Source organism: Peromyscus californicus, unplaced genomic scaffold (genome assembly GCF_007827085.1).
Source record: "Peromyscus californicus insignis strain IS unplaced genomic scaffold, ASM782708v3 Scaffold_4__1_contigs__length_199733344, whole genome shotgun sequence".
NCBI classification, from domain to species: domain Eukaryota; kingdom Metazoa; phylum Chordata; class Mammalia; order Rodentia; family Cricetidae; genus Peromyscus; species Peromyscus californicus.
Genome location: NW_026294562.1, coordinates 117,397,855 through 117,415,268, shown reverse-complemented (window position 1 = coordinate 117,415,268; position 17,414 = coordinate 117,397,855). Strand labels below are relative to the sequence as shown.

At 49.1% G+C, this 17,414-nt stretch overlaps 1 protein-coding gene across 7 annotated transcripts in view; it reads right to left on the bottom strand.

Annotated features, from left to right (window-relative positions):
• Arnt2 (aryl hydrocarbon receptor nuclear translocator 2) overlaps positions 1-17,414 on the bottom strand; it is a 161,912-nt gene that overhangs the window by 97,929 nt on the left and 46,569 nt on the right. For 5 of the 7 annotated variants that reach the window (XM_052713842.1, XM_052713846.1, XM_052713844.1 and 2 more), the window contains 3 exons: positions 16,596-16,710; positions 8,583-8,630; positions 1,174-1,387 (listed from right to left, as the gene is read on the bottom strand). In XM_052713842.1, coding sequence (XP_052569802.1) covers positions 1,174-1,387; positions 8,583-8,630; positions 16,596-16,710 — 377 coding nt within the window. Of the gene's footprint in view, positions 1-1,173; positions 1,388-8,582; positions 8,631-16,595; positions 16,711-17,414 lie in introns of those variants that run through there. The other 2 variants (XM_052713843.1, XM_052713840.1) reach the window with 1 other exon arrangement.

The following is a 17,414-nucleotide window of genomic DNA, read 5'->3' as shown; positions in this document are numbered from 1 at the left end:
CAAGTGACCCCTGGGAGGATTTAAAAGGGAACAGTGTAGGTGAAGCACCTGTTAGAACACCTGCACCAGACAGAGGGCAATGGAGTCGGTTTCTCTTCCTCATTCTTCTAAACCTGTGATCACAACATGGACAGATGCTCTGCACCAGCATGACTGCTGGTCCCTCATGCCGCTCCACTCCTCCCTCTGCACACTGTGCCCCTCTTAGAAGTCCCTATGCTGACTTCTTTTGTGCCTCTTCCGTGGCTCCTTCACAGCCTCTGTCCTGAGCGCAGGCCCTGGTGCGAGCCAGTCCCTTCCGCTTAATTTCACTTGAGCTCCACTTTCTGTCCTGTCAAACATTCCATTACTCCAGATTCCACACATGGAACACTTGGCTCTTCCGAATGAACACTCCTGACAACCATGTAATTTCACCTCTTTCCACTGAATCCATCGGCTTCATTTATCTCAGGAGAGCTACGGAAGCCCGAAAGTCAAAGCTCCATGTTTAGTTAGACACGTCAACTAAAGCTTTAAGCACTAACTGATGCTCAACTATGAAGGACAAGGACTTGGCCCACAAGCCGCCTGGTTCCTGTCAATCCATTTACTAATGATGTCTTGCTAGTTCATGCATTTCTTCTCCCCAGTTAGCATGGGCATAAAAAAAAACGTGGCTTTAGGGAACCCCAGTAGAGCAGTCTCCAGTTCCTTCTCTAAGTAACTGGCCCTGGAAAATTCAAGCTTCGACTTCTTCAGCCCTCAAACAGTGATGAAGAGCAGCGGCTTGTCAGCTAAACTAAATGGACAGAAAGAGGCAGCCTGGACCAGGACACTGCAGCCATCACCGTGACTGCTTTTGGGCTCTCACGGCATGACCATCCTCTCACTACCCTAACATACAGGAGTTATGGTGTCGGCACCATCTTCCTGCATCAGCGTGCTCATCACAGTTTATAACCACTCCTCATCGAGGTAGATGGGAGATGAAAGAGCAGAAAATAGAGAGATCTGGCACTCTCGAAGAGTACTTCTTGCCGAAGAGTGGAAGCAAAATTTCTCGCCTTCACTCCTTCCCCACTCCTGAACTTCATGTTCCCATATCATTTACCTCAGGCTTGTGACCCTAACTAAGGCTCTCCCCCACTTCCACTGGCCGCAACACCAGAAGAGTGAGTAGCGCTGGGGCACCTGCTCAGTGAGGAAGGAAGGCTTGTATGCGCCGTCAGTTGATTTGTTCCCCGTGCCCCTCATGGACTTCATGTGCGAAACAGCCATGCGCAGTATGGTGAGCTTGTCTGGCTTCCGAGCCAGCGCGCTGCAGGTGGGAACCATGTCGGAGAGCTCTGTAATATACTGAGTCATCTTGTTCCGCCTGCGCCGCTCGATCTCACTGTGGTTCTCTCTTCCCAGAAAGCAAGAGGTCAGGGGGAGGGAAAAAGAGAAGGATCAGACCGGGGTCAGCAGACATTGGGAAAAAAATAACACAAACACATCAGATGGCCAAATTCCGAGGCCTAAATCACAATGGCTGAGTGTTCTGGTACTTGTGCGCTGAAGCAGAGCCCTGACACATCGGTAAGCTCTTGTCTGTGTGTGGGGAGCATGGACCTCAGCAGCCTCCTTCTCTGGATATGTATTGGCACTTCCTAAATTACCCACGTATCTATGGGTTTTCCCTAGACATGCAAAATTAAGACCAGGCACCATGGAAGACCAAAGCATCCTAGGAGGCTTTCTGTGTACAAGCATGATCTTAAACATGGATGTGTGCTTACATATGTGACACATACACTTCATGGTATGAAGCACTATAAGATAGCCTCCAACTATAAGATAGCTCCTTCAATTTTTTGATGGTGATAACCCATTCAGTAAGCACTGAACCTCAAAATACATAAAGCACCCAATAATGACGAGTTCCCACACAGCCATGCTACTTTCATTCACTCAGGAGTCCTCAACATCCCACTATCAAGTAGGGACGTGTTGGACGCTTAGCCAGCCACAGGCTGATGTGAGTGCTCTAATCTGGCCTAAGGCAGCCCAGGTGGCTGAGATGTTTGGCAGGAGCTGTATCTAATGCCTTTCTCCTTAACAATACCCTCAGCTGACAATGGGCTTGCAGTATCTAACACTATCACAAGCCTTGCTACACATTGTGTCACTGAGGAGACCACTGATGATGCAGATTCACTTTACAAAAACTTGTGAACGTGCCTTTGTGCTGCACCCTGTAGCGTAGTAACAGAACAGGTGTGACCCCTTATTAACCAATAACCACTTTAAAAAAAACACTGCAAGGAATTATCGAACCTAACAGAAGGGCTGGGAGAATATTTCTGTGTCGAATTATTTATTACCTTTAGGCTCAAAAGAGAGTAACAGCCAGCCCCATTCAACACACTTAAGACAAAGTTGTTCCCTGGGATGAAACAGTGTCTAAAAATACACCCCACGTCTGCTGCTGTTGCAGGACGGAGGACTTTGTGGTTTCTCTAGGAAGGAAAGCGACACTAACAGTAAGAAAGGAAGATCCCCAGGCAAGGCTGCTCCACACACTGCATGTATTCATCAGCTTCGCACCCCATCCTTCCAGGAAGTGGGCCAGCATGACAATCAGGCCCAGTGGCATGACGGTGTGCATGCCGTGTGTGCTGAGACGTGCATGGTGTGTGTACACAGCAGCGGTCCCTGTGGTGGCCTGCTGTGAGCCTTCTGGAGCATATCTTCTGTTCAAGGAGTCCTGAGCCAGCCCCCAATGGGGAAACAGAGAAAACAAGGAAGCCCAACACGGTTTTCAAGCAGCAAAGGGCATTAAGTAGGAAGGTGGTTGTGCACAGCAGAACCCAGAGGTGGGACCTGATCACGTGCTCTGCAAGGCTGTGGAAGGTAAAAGGCAGGAGAGAAAGAGACCCAGAAGGTGGTGGTGGGCGGCTAGAAGAGGTTGGGGATGGTAGGCAGCCTTAGACCTATTCGGCAATAAAAAAAGGAGGAATGCCCTGGAAACAGGGTCCATCTGGAGGGTCAAAGGAAGGCTTAGGATCAAGAGGATGCACCAAGAGAGGAAGAGACATTCCTGTAGGAAGGGCAGACCTGGTGCAAGGAGAAGTTGAGGAACTTGGAAGCTGGGGAGCAGGCCAGATCACAGTGAGAAATCTAATGGAAGCTGAGTCAGTGGGCCCTGATGCTGGGGCTGACTTTTCAGAGGTTCACAGGTGGATGAGCCTGGTAGGAGATGGGAGGAAGACAGGTTAAGACCAGCCGGCAGATTCCTAAGGCCAACCCCACTCCACAATACTGACTGGAAGGATGTAAACTGGCCAGGGAAGTACAATGCTCGCGTACAGAGTAAGACCCTCCAGTGTCAGGAAAGTCTACATCCTCCAGACAGAACTGGACAGAGTTTGCTAAGTAGGGGAAGAAAGGGTCGACCAGGTAAGAACAGGTTGAGGTGGGTGTGGGAGCCCGTTTTCAGGTTCCTCGTGGCTTTACTCAGCAGATCTGCATAGAGAGGATGATTAGGACCATGGGCCTGAGTGCAGGTGTCTGAGATGGTCTGCACTTGGCTGTGCTGGGGGAGGTCTTTTGCTCCACCCCTTGGCATCTCTATAAATACCCTGGGGCAGAGCCAAGGCTCGTTGGAATGGGTTCCAGGCCCTCTCGAGGCTATCCTTTGTTTTCTATCTGTTTATCGCCACAATCTAAATCCTTCTATCTAATATTTCTTGCTGCTCCCACTCAAGAAAACTCTGGGGAGCTGTGGGGTTGGTGGGTAAACGCCCCACAGGTGGGGCACCTACAAGCCAGAGAAAGTGATGCAAGCAGGAATTTGGTCAGAGGATTTCTAGCTCTTGAGCACAGGCCAGAATCTTGCCAAGGAGAGATCAGCATCCTTTTTCTCCCCTTCCACAACCACAGAGCAGGTCACGTGGTGCAGACCACATTCTTCAGCTGGACATTTGTCCACGAGACCCAAGGCAGGGCAAGCTCCCCAGAGGTGCCTACTCCTACCTTGCTGGCTCACACTTCCTGGGGCCACCCAGAGAAGGTGGTACTCTGAGAGTGCATGGGCTGATGAAGTAAGGGGAAGTCAGACAGGAAGTTCAGGCACTTACGGGAAAAGATGATTCAGGAAGGACACAGAGCATCATCCACACCACCTGCCTGCATGTCTCCATGGGGATCATGTGAGACAGACTTTTCTCTCTGTGCAGAGCAACCCCCAAGGAGAATCTGCCCACCCCACCTGGAGTCTAATCAATCTGGAGTCTCTCAATCTGACCTTTGCATTATCCCACTAGCCCCACACACTTCTCCCAGAATTCCCTTCTCTAGTCCAATATGTATCCTGGCACTCAGCACCTTTCTGAATCATAAGAACACAATGTCTGCTCTGACTTATCTCCGACGGTTCCTTCACCCCAAATTTCTGTCTGTGCCAAAACTCTTGCAAACACCTCTCCACTCTTCTCCCTTCCCCATACCCACGCTCGCTGCCCACTGTGGCTGACACCACCTGCCCCATGTGGCTAAGCCTCTTCTCATCTCTCCTTTCCCTCCATCTCAGACCTCACATTGTAGCCAGACTGACAATCCTCTAAATGTAAGTCTGACACTTAAAGTCCTTCGGTGGTGTCTCCCAAACCTAGTGTCGAGTACAAAGCTTTCAGGTAGTGTCTGTGGCAACCAACGGTATCTTACTATCATGGACTAATTCTCTCTATAAACATTGGGAGTGGTCTTTGTGAGGTTCTCTGATGGGTCCATAGTTAAATTCAATTTGTGGGCTGAGTTGAAGGAAGAAAACAAAGTAAGACCTAAAAGTGAAAATCGCATTCACTGGCCAGTGTAGGAAATGATACAAATACAATAATCTTAGATTTTATGAAATAAGCCTGAGCTACTAGCAGTGTGTTAAACAGAACTGAGAACTGCCGGTTGCCCAGCAACAAGATCTGAGAACAAGAGGTATGCATTGATATGTATGACTTCATTTTGGAGCCGTCAAGGATACAGAGGTGAGGGAATGCCATCTTGTGAAAAGAATGACACATCCCTAGGCCCTATCTGCTGGCCCAAGTTCATCTTATCCCCAAGGAAAGGGGACAACAGGATCAATCTGTTAGGCCTGGGACTGTGGTGTCTCTGAGCGTCCATAACTGCTGGGAGCCAGGCAGCTGGAGTAAGGAAATCTACCTCTACATATGTGGAGAAGGGTCAAGGGCTCTGCAGCAAGCACAGCTGGGGTGCAGCAGGAGGTGACATCTCTGCTGGACCAGGAAGACCCAGAGCTTTGCCTCAGGAGACAAGTGAGGAAATCAAGGACAAAGAGGGAGGTGCAGCTAGCTGTGTGTTGACTTGGGTCTTTTCCTGCTGCAAAGGGGCCTCTCGAGTTTACTCAGAACAGTGGGGCGTCATCAGAGCAGTGAGGCTCAGAGCAGTGGGGTGTCACCCGTCCTGATTAATGCACAGAAAGGGAGGCACTTCAGAGTCTCCCACCAACCACTGTGTCATTCTTTTATGACCTGAAGGTTAAGGTCCTACAGGATGGTATGAAAGCGTGTGATGAAGAGGGGTCCCTAAACAGACGTCTCAATGAATACATGTAGGAAACCCAGAACCCAAGACACTGAAGGCCGGACTGACCGAGAGGAGCCTGAGTGCCTCTCATGGCCTCTGACACAGGGGGAAGGGGTCCTAGGAAGACCTGGTCCTGCCAGTATAAGACACAGAGAGTGTGGTGTGTAACTCTGACTTTTGATGATAGCTTGGCAATGTCAGCCATCCTCACGCTGAAATAATCCCTGAGATACCACTTCCCACTGGTGGCAGCTGATGCCAGCTGCAGCACAGGAACATCCTGGGACATTAAAGAAGGATGCCATCCTGTGCTGCCCAGTGTTGTGAGAAGACATGGGCATCACTTTGAGGGTAAGCCTGTAGACTAGCTGTGCCATCAGAATGCTGGCATTTGGAAGTATGGATGACACTGGGTCCTGGTGTGCTTTAGGGAGGTTTGTGTTTTTCTCTGGTGTTGATCAGAGTCTTCTAGAGACAGAGAGTTCATCCCTGCCTGCTGCTAGGACCTGTGAGTTGATAATGGAATTCAAGAGGGAACAGAAGTCAAGCCCAGTGCCAGCAAGTGAAGGCGGCTTCCTTAGGCTATACTGGGGAAGGAAGCCAAGCTCTATATTTCCATTCCTTGAGAAAAGCTGGGAATTCTCACTAGACTCACATCAGAGGACAGAGATCATGGTGCTGTATCTACGCAGACTGTGAATCAACTAATAAGGGATGGGGACTGACTTGCATCATAGTCTCCACACTTTTCAGGGCCTTGCCCACTGGGACTGTTACAGACTGACTGCAAGCATGGGGCAGGAAATGGGAGAGGCCTTAGAGTGTATCTTACCAAGGCTGGCAGCAGACATCTGACCTTCCCCTGGATGGTTAAGTGGAAGGTAGGGAGTGGACTTGCTTGTCTCCCCATCTCTGGGCAACTCGGATGTACCCACAGGTCCATCAGCCATGGATTATTTCAAGTACCCTATTGTATTGAAGTCAGTGGCCTCTGGGGTCTCATGAACCCAGCCCTGTAAGTAACAGCACATGTTGGAAGTACATCCCATCTCTCTCTTATTTTTAAGGCACAGAGGAAAGGAGGTGGTTGAGAGAAGCCAAGGTTTGAACTTGACTGTGTAACATGTGACTCACTGGCAGGTTCAGAGTGTTACACAGCATGGGGTCGCTGCCTCCTCACACTCAGGCCCAGTGAGCTCCGTGTTCCTCCGCTGTTGTTTCATCACTGACTGCGATATGCAAAATGTCAAGCAAATGTCACTCCGTGTTTCTCTTCCTCTTTTTGTCCTGAGACCCAGCAACACTATTTCCCGAGGTTAACATGCTTGTGGTATGTAGTCTCGAGGGGAACTTTGACATAGAGGACTCAATGTCATTGTTTCCTTCTACAGAAAGGTTGTGTGTGGCAAGGGCAGGCTTTGGCAGAGAGGGGGAGGGGGCGTTTCTGAGGTTAGCTCCTTTCCAGGAACAGAGCACTCCTTGCTATTAAGGTACATCTTTAGAAACCAGGACACCTAAAATAGGTCCAGTCTACACAGGAAGAGATAACCCATGCTTTGTTGGTGAAGCTCGCGTTTTGTTTTGACAGGAAATTTCAAGGTCATTAATGGGTTAAAAAAATGTGTTCTCATCTCATTTCTCATGCTGCAGTTGAGGATGAAGCTGGGACATGGATAGATGAGCCTGGTCTCAAAGGTAAACGTTTATGGGGCGAGGAGATATGTACTGTGGACTTGAAGATGCTGGGAATCCCTGGACAGGAACGAGACATGGATCCCTCCTGCATTTGTAGAGAACACTGCTTCATTCACAGCTACCATTTTGGTTATGGGTAAAAAAGAACCAAAAGGACCTGTATGGAGAAAAGTAGACGGCCAGCCCGGCGGGCTGTATGGACATCACACTTCTCAAAACTGCTTCAAACAACCAAGGCTGTCAGTCCAGATGTGGAGTATGAATACAGTAGACAGGCACTTATCACCTGCCCCACGTTTCTCAGATCAGCAGTAACCAAGAAGGAGGTCTGAGTGAGGGGGGCCATCAAGGCCAGCCCTGCTGGAAGAAGATGATACAGATGGGAAGTATGGTGGGAACGGGAAAATGGCACCTTCCTTCAGCACACTTCTAAGTGTCCTACAATGCCTCAAACAAAACAAACCAAAAGGATGGGAAGTCACGGTTCTACCTATACCACCACTACTGGTGACCCGGGAGCTTTCCTTCAAGGCAGACTACTCCCCAGCCAGCCCCACAGAGCCAGCTAAAGATCCCTTCACACAGTCAGTAGCTTGATTGTGGGGACCTTGCAACCAACCTCAAACAGGCTACACATTTCTTGTATTTCTCCTAATTTTCCTTAGTAGAAAAAAATGGTTCATGTTGATAATTGTCTCTAAACTTGAGCCCTAGGATTTGTTTGTTTGTTTGTTTGTATGTTTGTTTTTTTAAGGGAGTCCATTAAAGTTAGTGGTCACTGTTTAACTTAAAAGCAAACAGGATTAAGAACTAGTTACTTAGCTGGGCGGTGGTGGCGAAAACCTTTAATCCCAGCACTCGGGAGGCAGAGCCAGGCGGATCTCTGTGAGTTCGAGGCCAGCCTGGGCTACCAAGTGAGTTCCAGGAGAGGCGCAAAGCTACACAGAGAAACCCTGTCTCGAAAAAAAAAAAAAAAAAAAAAAAAAAGAACTAGTTACTTAACCCCCGCCGCCTTCTTTTGCTCTGCTTTTTGAAGACAGGGTATTGCTGTTTAGCTCAAGTTTGCCTTGAATTTGCCATCCTCCTGCCCCATACTCCCACGTGCTGAGATTTCAGGCATGGATCACCAGGCCAGGCTTGGGACATATCAGGATTACTAATAGCTGCCTGGCACTAGGCCAAACACTGGCACTAAGCAAGTCATACACAAGATGGTCAAAGTACAGACAGTGGGTTGCTCAATGACAAGAGGCACTAAATGCCTACGCATGCCAGTCACGTGACTGCTGGTTACTGGCTTAAGAAAGGTAAAACAAACTCACCTTGAAAATTTACTGGGACCTTCACCATCTTCATCATCGAAGTCCATTCTGAAAGGTCAAAGCGACAAGTGAGCACTGGTTATAATTTTCAGAAGACTGTAATTAGTGATATGAGCTGTGGGAGCAAGGGAACCTTCACGCCATTACATTGCTATGTAATGCTTCCGACCTTTGGCGATGTTAAAACAGTTTCCTAGAGTCCCAGGAAGGAAAAAAATAAAGTCACAGATGGAAGGTCTCCAGTACGCACACTGTTAGCTTTCTGGTCAGAAGCAGGAATGCTCAGTATCAGCATGTCCCCCTTAGAACTCTTCTCAGTTCACCAAAGAATGGCTCAGTCTATGCTGGGGGAAAGACATCAATGTTTCTTGTCTCCCATCGTCTCTGGGAGGGGCTTATGGTCCCCTCCACATCGTGTATTCTGTATCAACACCTCATTTCTAAAGTTTATGGTATATTGCTCAAGGGATTTGGAGTACAGCAAGTTCAAAGGGTGATGAAGGAATATCAAGGAACGGTGAACTTGTCTGGGAGTACTGCTTGTGACCTGGTGAGTCTCCGTGAACCGCAGGGCAAAGGTCATACCAGACCATCATTCTGTTACACTCAGGACCAAACATAAGGCTGCTGAGGAGGAAATGGCCATTTGGTATCAAAACCACTCAAGCAAGCAGCTGTCTGCTCACCAAATTATTCAGACTTCTTCTTCACTGGGCCTCCCCTTGTAAACATCAAACAAAATCTTGAAGAATTCTGGCTTAACTAACATCCCAAATGGTCCTTCTCAAAACCCCACATTCCTCTAATGTCAGCAAATACTTGACCGGACGATGATAGGGCAGAGAGGAAACTTAACTCTGATCAAGCGTACTCAGAGTTTCTGAAGAAGAAAATGAGACACCTACGGTAAGTGCGGCTCTTGAGTGGAGTATCCTCAGGCCCTGAACTGCCTGAAGGATTTGGTGAGGCATACCCTCACGATCCCAGCAGAAGGGAGGCTAGCTGCCTGGCAGCTACGTCTGAGGAATTCCATGTTTTAGCAGCTTATTATGAGAATGGAGTGCGCTGGGATACACAGCGAGATTCTGCTCAAACAATAAACAAAGAATGGAGTGAGTGCCAGAAGACCACAGCTACAGATGCCAGAGCTTCTGGCCCCACACAGGGAGGGTGACCCTCATTCTCTAGTCCGTAAGGACCTGGACAATAAGTGACCCCGGAAAGGCACAGGGCACCTAGGTCACCAAGAAGCAGTCACGTTACATATAAAGCGCCATCCTTGTACACATACCCCAACACGGCCCCTAGTGAGATGTCTGGTGACCTCTAAGCTGTGCAATAACTTGGGGGACCCAGGAACTACAGTCAGATATGGCAAAATGAAGGGATGAAGGGAGGGAGAACAGGCAGCTTTTTTCATGTCCTTGTCCTGGATTATGTACAGTGCAGTTTGAGCTGACACAATTCTTCCCAGAATTGCCTGATGGGATTCTGCCCTCACCAACTTGGATCCTTGGTCCTCAAAAGTCAGCTGGGAGAAATGGCAGTTGTGATAACAGAAAACCTCTGTACAAAACGTAAGGGAGATGGTCGAGAAGAAGGGAACAGATAGGTAAAAGACCACATGCATGCCACCAGGGAAACAGACATGCACAGTCCCCACAGCGTCTTTATGGAAGCCCAGCATTGGACTGCAGAGCTGTCTACAGGACAAATGGAGTTGAATGTGGGGAATCTAAATGAAGAAAACTCATTAGTATCCTGTATAATTACTAAGCTACCATCTCACCTTCCTGGAAATTACATGTGGGAAATAACCACACACAAAAAAAAAGGCCAGTTGCATTTTGCAGAGCAGCACTGCCACCTAGTGGTTATAAAGCAAAAGATCAACGTTTCTGCCTACATTAAAAAACCCACCATAAATTCTAAAGAACTTGTGCAAGTATTTATCAAAACCTCAAATGGGTGTGAGATGCACAGTTATCTTTAAAATTCCACTCAGTTCAATTTGATATCAAAGTTTCTATAACAATTAGTGTGTGTGTGTGTGTGTGTGTGTGTGTGTGTGTGTGTGTGTGTGTCGTGTCTGTGTGTGTATGTTTGCTCTTGTACTCTTGTGCTTGCCTGTGGAGGTAGAAGACTCTCTCCTTCTACCATATGGATCCAGTTATCTAAGTTAGGTCAACAGGCTTGGCAGCAAGTGCCTGTACCACTGAGCCATCTCAAGGGCCTCTGATAGGATTGTGATCATCAAACTCCTACAAAACACAGTCGACTAGTCAGCCCTCACTCAGAGCCTAAAGATCAATGAGATGTTTGGGGTGACCAAGGACAGGGCATTCTTGGGATCCACAACTACAGTGCTGAAACAGTCTCAAGCAGATCAGGATGGTTGGTTACCCTTATTTTAACGGTTTTCTTCACCCATTCCCCTCTGGAGCAGATACACAGGAAGTGAGTTCTGTAGTAAAGGGTCACAGCTTGGACAGATGAGTTGCTGATCAGGCCAACAGAAGGTAGAAGAAAAGATGGTCTTGTCTGGATCCCGAGTTTATTGAAGTCCATTGGGAACTTGGAGCCATGATTTGCATATAAAAATTAAAGACCAAGAAATTATGGCTCTCACCTATGCACATGTGCAATCTCACACATGCAGCATGGAGAGAAACTGCACCCACCACCTATGAGTGTGTATGCAATCACACACATGCAGCATAGAGAAACTGCACCCACCACCTATGAGTGTGTATGCAATCACACACAGGCGGCATGGAGAGAAACTGTACCTACCACCTATGAGTGTGTATGCAATCACACACATGCAGCATGGAGAGAAACTGCATCCACCACCTATGAGTGTGTATGCAATCACACACATGAAGCATGAGAGAAACTGCACCCACCACCTATGAGTGTGTATGCAATCACACACATGCAGCATGAGAGAAACTGCACCCACCACCTATGAGTGTGTATGCAATCACACACATGAAGCATGAGAGAAACTGCACCTACCACCTATGAGTGTGTATGCAATCACACACAGGCGGCATGGAGAGAAACTGCACCTACCACCTATGAGTGTGTATGCAATCACACACATGTAGCATGGAGAGAAACTTTACCCACCACCTATGAGTGTGTATGTAATCGCACACACACAGCATAGAGAGAAACTGCACCTGCCACTTGTGCATGCATGGACTCACACTTGGCAGCAACAATTTGGAAAAGTACAAAGTGGGTCCATCCTAGGAGATATATCAGGACCCCCACGTGATTGCTGAGATCTTCAGGATCATTCACTCCACACAGTCTCACTAGCCCCTCAGCAACACACACATACACACACACACACACACACACACACACACACACACACACACACACACACACCTGCCCCCGACTAAACAAAAGATCTCAAAACAACACCTGCCCCAGGTGCACCTTCGGGTCTCTGCCACCATGTCCAACTTTAAATATGACTACAATAAGCTGTGCCTTTTTCTTCTGCTATAAAAAGTGTGAGTAAATCATCCTTTATTTTACGTCTTTTATGTTTCTCTATAATACTGAAACATCTGGATAATAAGAGAAATCAAAATATGACTGTAAGCCTTATTGTATTCACTCTAAAAGACGCAGCACAGTGAATGGACGATCTGAAAACACACTTGACCCCACTTTCCTGCCAGTGAGTCAGAACGAGAAGCTTGGAGAGGCATTTCTGAGCATAACTTGAGTGAAAAGGAAGCCATGAGAATCTCACCAGCAGTGCTTTTGAAGGATAACAGCACAGCATCAAATAGGAGTTTTCATGCAGCATTTGCTTTCGCTGCAACAAACAAAGATCAAGGTCGTTCCAGTAGGGCTGGCCAAACAGTGGCTACACAGGAGCAACCCTGGGTCCAGCCACAGGTCCCCAGAACAGAGCAATGTGACAATGTGTCTGAAAATGTTCTCCCTTCAGAGCCTGGATCTGTTGGTTGATATTACAGCCGAACTACACATTTAAACCTGAGGAACATCCACTTAGAAATACAAATCTCTCTCTCTCTCTCTCTCTCTCTCTCTCTCTCTCTCTCTCTCTCTCTCTCTCTCTCTCTCCTTCTCTCTCCACTCTTTCTTTCTTTGCTTCTTTAATTTTTAAGCAGGGCCTCACTGTGTAGCCCAGGCTGGTCCTGAATTCTGGAGCCTCCTCCTTCACTAATGGTGTTTTAGAAGCCCAGCCCTGGGATGCACAGCAGCAGCTGATACATTCCCACGCATCCCTGTCTTGCCTCCACCCTCCATCCCAATGGCTAGCTTCGGAGCGGGCTCAGTTCTTCACTTCACTCATCACTGCCACTTCCTCACTAGGGTTGAAAGAGTTTGCCCCGAGGGAGCCTCCCCCACCCCTTGCTGAGCTCAGAGAGGTCACAACAAGAATGTACGTCAGGTGACTTGCTTCAGCTCATTTCTCCCACACATGTGGAGCTACTTTGGAAAGAATCTGAAACTTCTGAACCTTCACCTTGTGTCCCAGCCGCCAGACGGAGAGCAGTGCCCTGCTGAGACCCTCACTGCTCAGCCTGTCAGTGAAGTGGGGAGAAAGCCCAGCCAGTAAGGACTCACCGCACTAGACCAGGCACACATCCAGGAGGGTCCAAAGTCCTCAGGGGACCAGCTCTATGGGACTAGGAAGCACTAGAGAGGAATGGATGGCTGTGGTGAGCACTTGATACTCCGTGAGAATGACCATCAGTGAGAGAGCTGGGGTAGGAAGGGAATGGGGCAGGGCACACTAATGCTGTTTTCTTCTCTCCTGACAAGCCATTCTCTTCCATTTCCGTCTCTTCAAGGGTGTCCCACAATCTTAACAGAAGGAGCAGTTGGAGACACCATGCCGGTGACAGTGACAGCCAACAACAGTCGATGCCAGCCACAGCTCAAGGCCCTGATGGAGCTGCCAGCCACAGCACAAGGCCCTGACGATGGAGCTGCCAGCCACAGCTCAAGGCCCTGATGATGGAGCTGCCAGCCACAGCACAAGGTCCTGATGATGGAGCTGCCAGCCACAGCTCAAGGCCCTGATGATGGAGCTGCCAGCCACAGCTCAAGGCCCTGATGATGGAGCTGCCAGCCACAGCTCAAAGCCCTGATGGAGCTGCCAGCCACAGCACAAGGCCCTGATGATGGAGCTGCCAGGCACAGCTCAAGGCCCTGATGATGGAGCTGCCAGTCACAGCACAAGGTCCTGATGATGGAGCTGCCAGCCACAGCTCAAGGCCCTGATGATGGAGCTGCCAGCCACAGCTCAAGGACCTGATGGAGCTGCCAGCCACAGCACAAGACCCTGATGGAGCTGCCAGCCACAGCACAAGGCCCTGATGATGGAGCTGCCAGCCACAGCACAAGACCCTGATGGAGCTGCCAGCCACAGCACAAGGCCCTGATGATGGAGCTGCCAGCCACAGCTCAAGGCCCTGATGATGGAGCTGCCAGCCACAGCTCAAGGCCCTGATGATGGAGCTGCCAGCCACAGCTCAAAGCCCTGATGGAGCTGCCAGCCACAGCTCAAAGCCCTGATGGAGCTGCCAGCCACAGCACAAGGACCTGATGGAGCTGCCAGCCACAGCACAAGACCCTGATGGAGCTGCCAGCCACAGCTCAAGGCCCTGATGATGGAGCTGCCAGCCACAGCTCAAGGCCCTGATGATGGAGCTGCCAGCCACAGCTCAAGGCCCTGATGGAGCTATCTGCCTTTTGACGCACATAGGCTCCATCAGTGTCTCACAATAGAAGGGACCAGTATCAGGTGAAGAGATTTAAACAGTGCCAGATGCAAGAATTACTATGGAAACAGGTCTTTAAAAATGGAGGTTCCCCTTCTTAGACCCAGCATGAGTCTCTAAGTCATGGGGTCTTATTCCCACCATCTGACAGGAGGAAAGAACAGGCAGCATACAGACTCCAAGAAAGACGGCAAGGGGAACAGGCTTCCAAGCAAAGGTCCAGTTCATTGTCTGCTTTCAGAGAACCCCAGCCTCATCTTATGGCAGAATGTCGGAGGCCACTGCCCACCTATCTTCATCTCTGCCTCCTTTCTTCATAGGTTGCTTCCTCAGCTGTATGTGGAATGGAACCCAAGCCTAAGAGTAGCCTACCCGGTGCCCACACTAGCTTCTGGTACCATGGCACCGTGTGTGTGTGTGTGTGTGTGTGTGTGTGTGTGTGTGTGTGTGTGTGTGTGTGTGTTTGTATTGGTTTGAATGATATGTCAATGTCTCCGACAGTCTCACATATTTCAATACTTGGCCCCCAGTTGGTGAGCCTTTTGGGGCAGGCTTAGGAGGTATGGCCATGTGTCACTGAGTTTCAAAGGCCACATGCCATTCCCAGTTTACTCTCGGCTTCTTGTCTGTGGTTTCAGGTGTGAGCTCTCAGCTGCTCTAGTTGCAATGCCTGCCTGCTGCTGGACTTTCCCACTGTGGTGGGGATGGACTCTCATTCCTCAAATAAACCTCTCCGCCTTCCGTAACTTGCCTTGGTCATGGTGTGTCAAAGCAAGAGAGAAGGAACTAAAAGAGTGTGTGCGATGATACAGCCCAGAGGACAGCTGTGGGGAATTCCAGCCACGGTACTAAGTCCTACATGAAACTGTCTTAAGTGCAATGACTCCAGGATTGCGTTAGGACTCTACAGCCCAAACCATGAGGAGACAGAGGCTCACAGACACCCCCAGCACAGGGAGAGCTCATGGGTCTTCAGCATGGGGTGGGAGAAAGCCCTTAGACTAACCTAAAGGGCTCATTGAAGCCTAGTCTCATCTCTTTGGAAAAAGACAAGGAGGAACAATGGGGCTTCTCACTAAAGAATGTGAGATAAAATAGTAGCATTTGAAATCATCTGGATTTTTTTAAATTGGAAAACGGATATTTTAACACTCTACACATTCTTTTATGAAGTTATACAGCTGAACTCGGTCTACAGTTAACAGGAACGATGGCTCAGATAGCAGGCGGCTGTACACAAAGCCCCAGAGGCAAGTCACAGTCTTTACCAGGTAGTTATTTGTGGCGCCGCCCACTGAGGAGACCCAGCAGCAGCAAACAGAACACATTGCCTCAGTGTCCCCTTGCCTCTGTGCCTCTTTAAACATCACAGGGCTTGGAAGAGGCTCTTGGGATTAAAACACTGGACCATTCCAACATGGGTCCAGCCCGCAGTCTTGGGGCTATGGAAGGTGTGTTCTGTTCTCACTGGATAGCTCTAATCATGGGGTGTGTGATCAGAAACCAAGCAACATCATGAGACAGCTTACTTATTAATTACTCAACTGAAAAAGAAGGGATCAACGGGGAACAGGGTTGAGCAATACACTGAGCTGGGAAATACCAGCTATGTTCTTCCTTTGGTTGGATTGACTTGGGTTCTGGGTATAGATGCTAACATCATTCAAAACAAGTTGGTGCCCATTTGGGTTTCATCTGCTCAAAAGCGGTCTGTGACCTATTAAAACCAGTAGAGTCAACAGAGCTTAATACTTATTCTCTTTATTATCTGAGCAATATTCAACATATCTGGCTGGTGCTCGGGCGCTGGATCCTGGCCAAAGGAATTCCTGCACATTCCTAGGACAGATGAGCATTGGAGGGAAGGTTGGAGGGCCCCAGTCAGATCGTTTACAGTTCCTGGCGCTGGATCTGCCAAATGAGGCCGGAATGTTCAGGCAGTTGAGAGTGAACGCCTCCCTTCAGAGAGCTAGCACAACCAAGGCCCAGCAGGCCCCTACAGCACACTCTCCCTACAAGGACAAGCAAACAGAAATCCCCAGCTGGGTGCCAGGACCCAGAAAACTTAGAAGCAAATCATGTGCATGTTTAGGACTCTTGCAAAATCTAAACAGGATGCAAACTGCTGAGCTTTCACTCTCCAGGAGGGGGAAAAAAAAACAATACTTTCTAACAGGTCAAGAGCATTGCTCAACTTTGACTAAGGCTGGTTCCTGGAAACGCTGGGTCTGCTTACCCGGATCGCCGCTTTCCTCCTCGGGCAGGCATGGCCCCTGCCATCCTCACCTGCCCAGTGGCCGCCATGGGGGCAACAGGCAAGGTCACAGATCCAGGTATGTCAGAAGCCATTTCTGCAAGTCAACAGAGACAAGAAGTTTTGTTAATGACAGAAAAATCCAATGACAAGCAAGAAAGCTGTCACACTGCCCCAAGAAAGCCCACCTGGGAGGGAGCCCCGAGGACCTGGTGCTGTGGCCACTTGGCTCACTGCCAGTCACTTGACTGGGCCAGTCCTGGGCTCCCTGGCCTCTGCTTTTCACTTCTGGGCAGGACTCCCAACTGAGTGCTCAAGTCAGTGGTTAAGAAGCACGAGAGCAGCTTTGCAGCAGCAGTTAAGGGACTCATGCTTCCCAGTCACCTGGAGGCTGGTGGGCTATCTAGGTGGAAGGGAAAGCCAAAGAGACAGAGAGAGAGAGACAGAGACAGACAGAGAGAGAAAGAGAGAGAGAGAGAGAGAGAGAGAGAGAGAGAGAGAGAGAGAGAGAGAGAGAGAGAGAGAGAGAGCGCTAAAGCTGGCACCAACCACAGTGCTTGGGACAAGGCTAAATCTAAGAAACAGTCTGCCTGTAGCAGTACCCACTGACCTCCACCTTGCTTCTACACAGAGCCTAGTCCTCCACCTTCAGTGTGGACTCAGAAACCCTGACTGTCAGACCCCATGGATTCAGGGGCATTGAGAATCCCCCATTAGGCTTCATCATGAGGTTGCCTCATGGTGATAAATTGTTTGTTATCTAGGAAACAAAGCTTGCCTGAAGATCAGAGGACAGAGCTA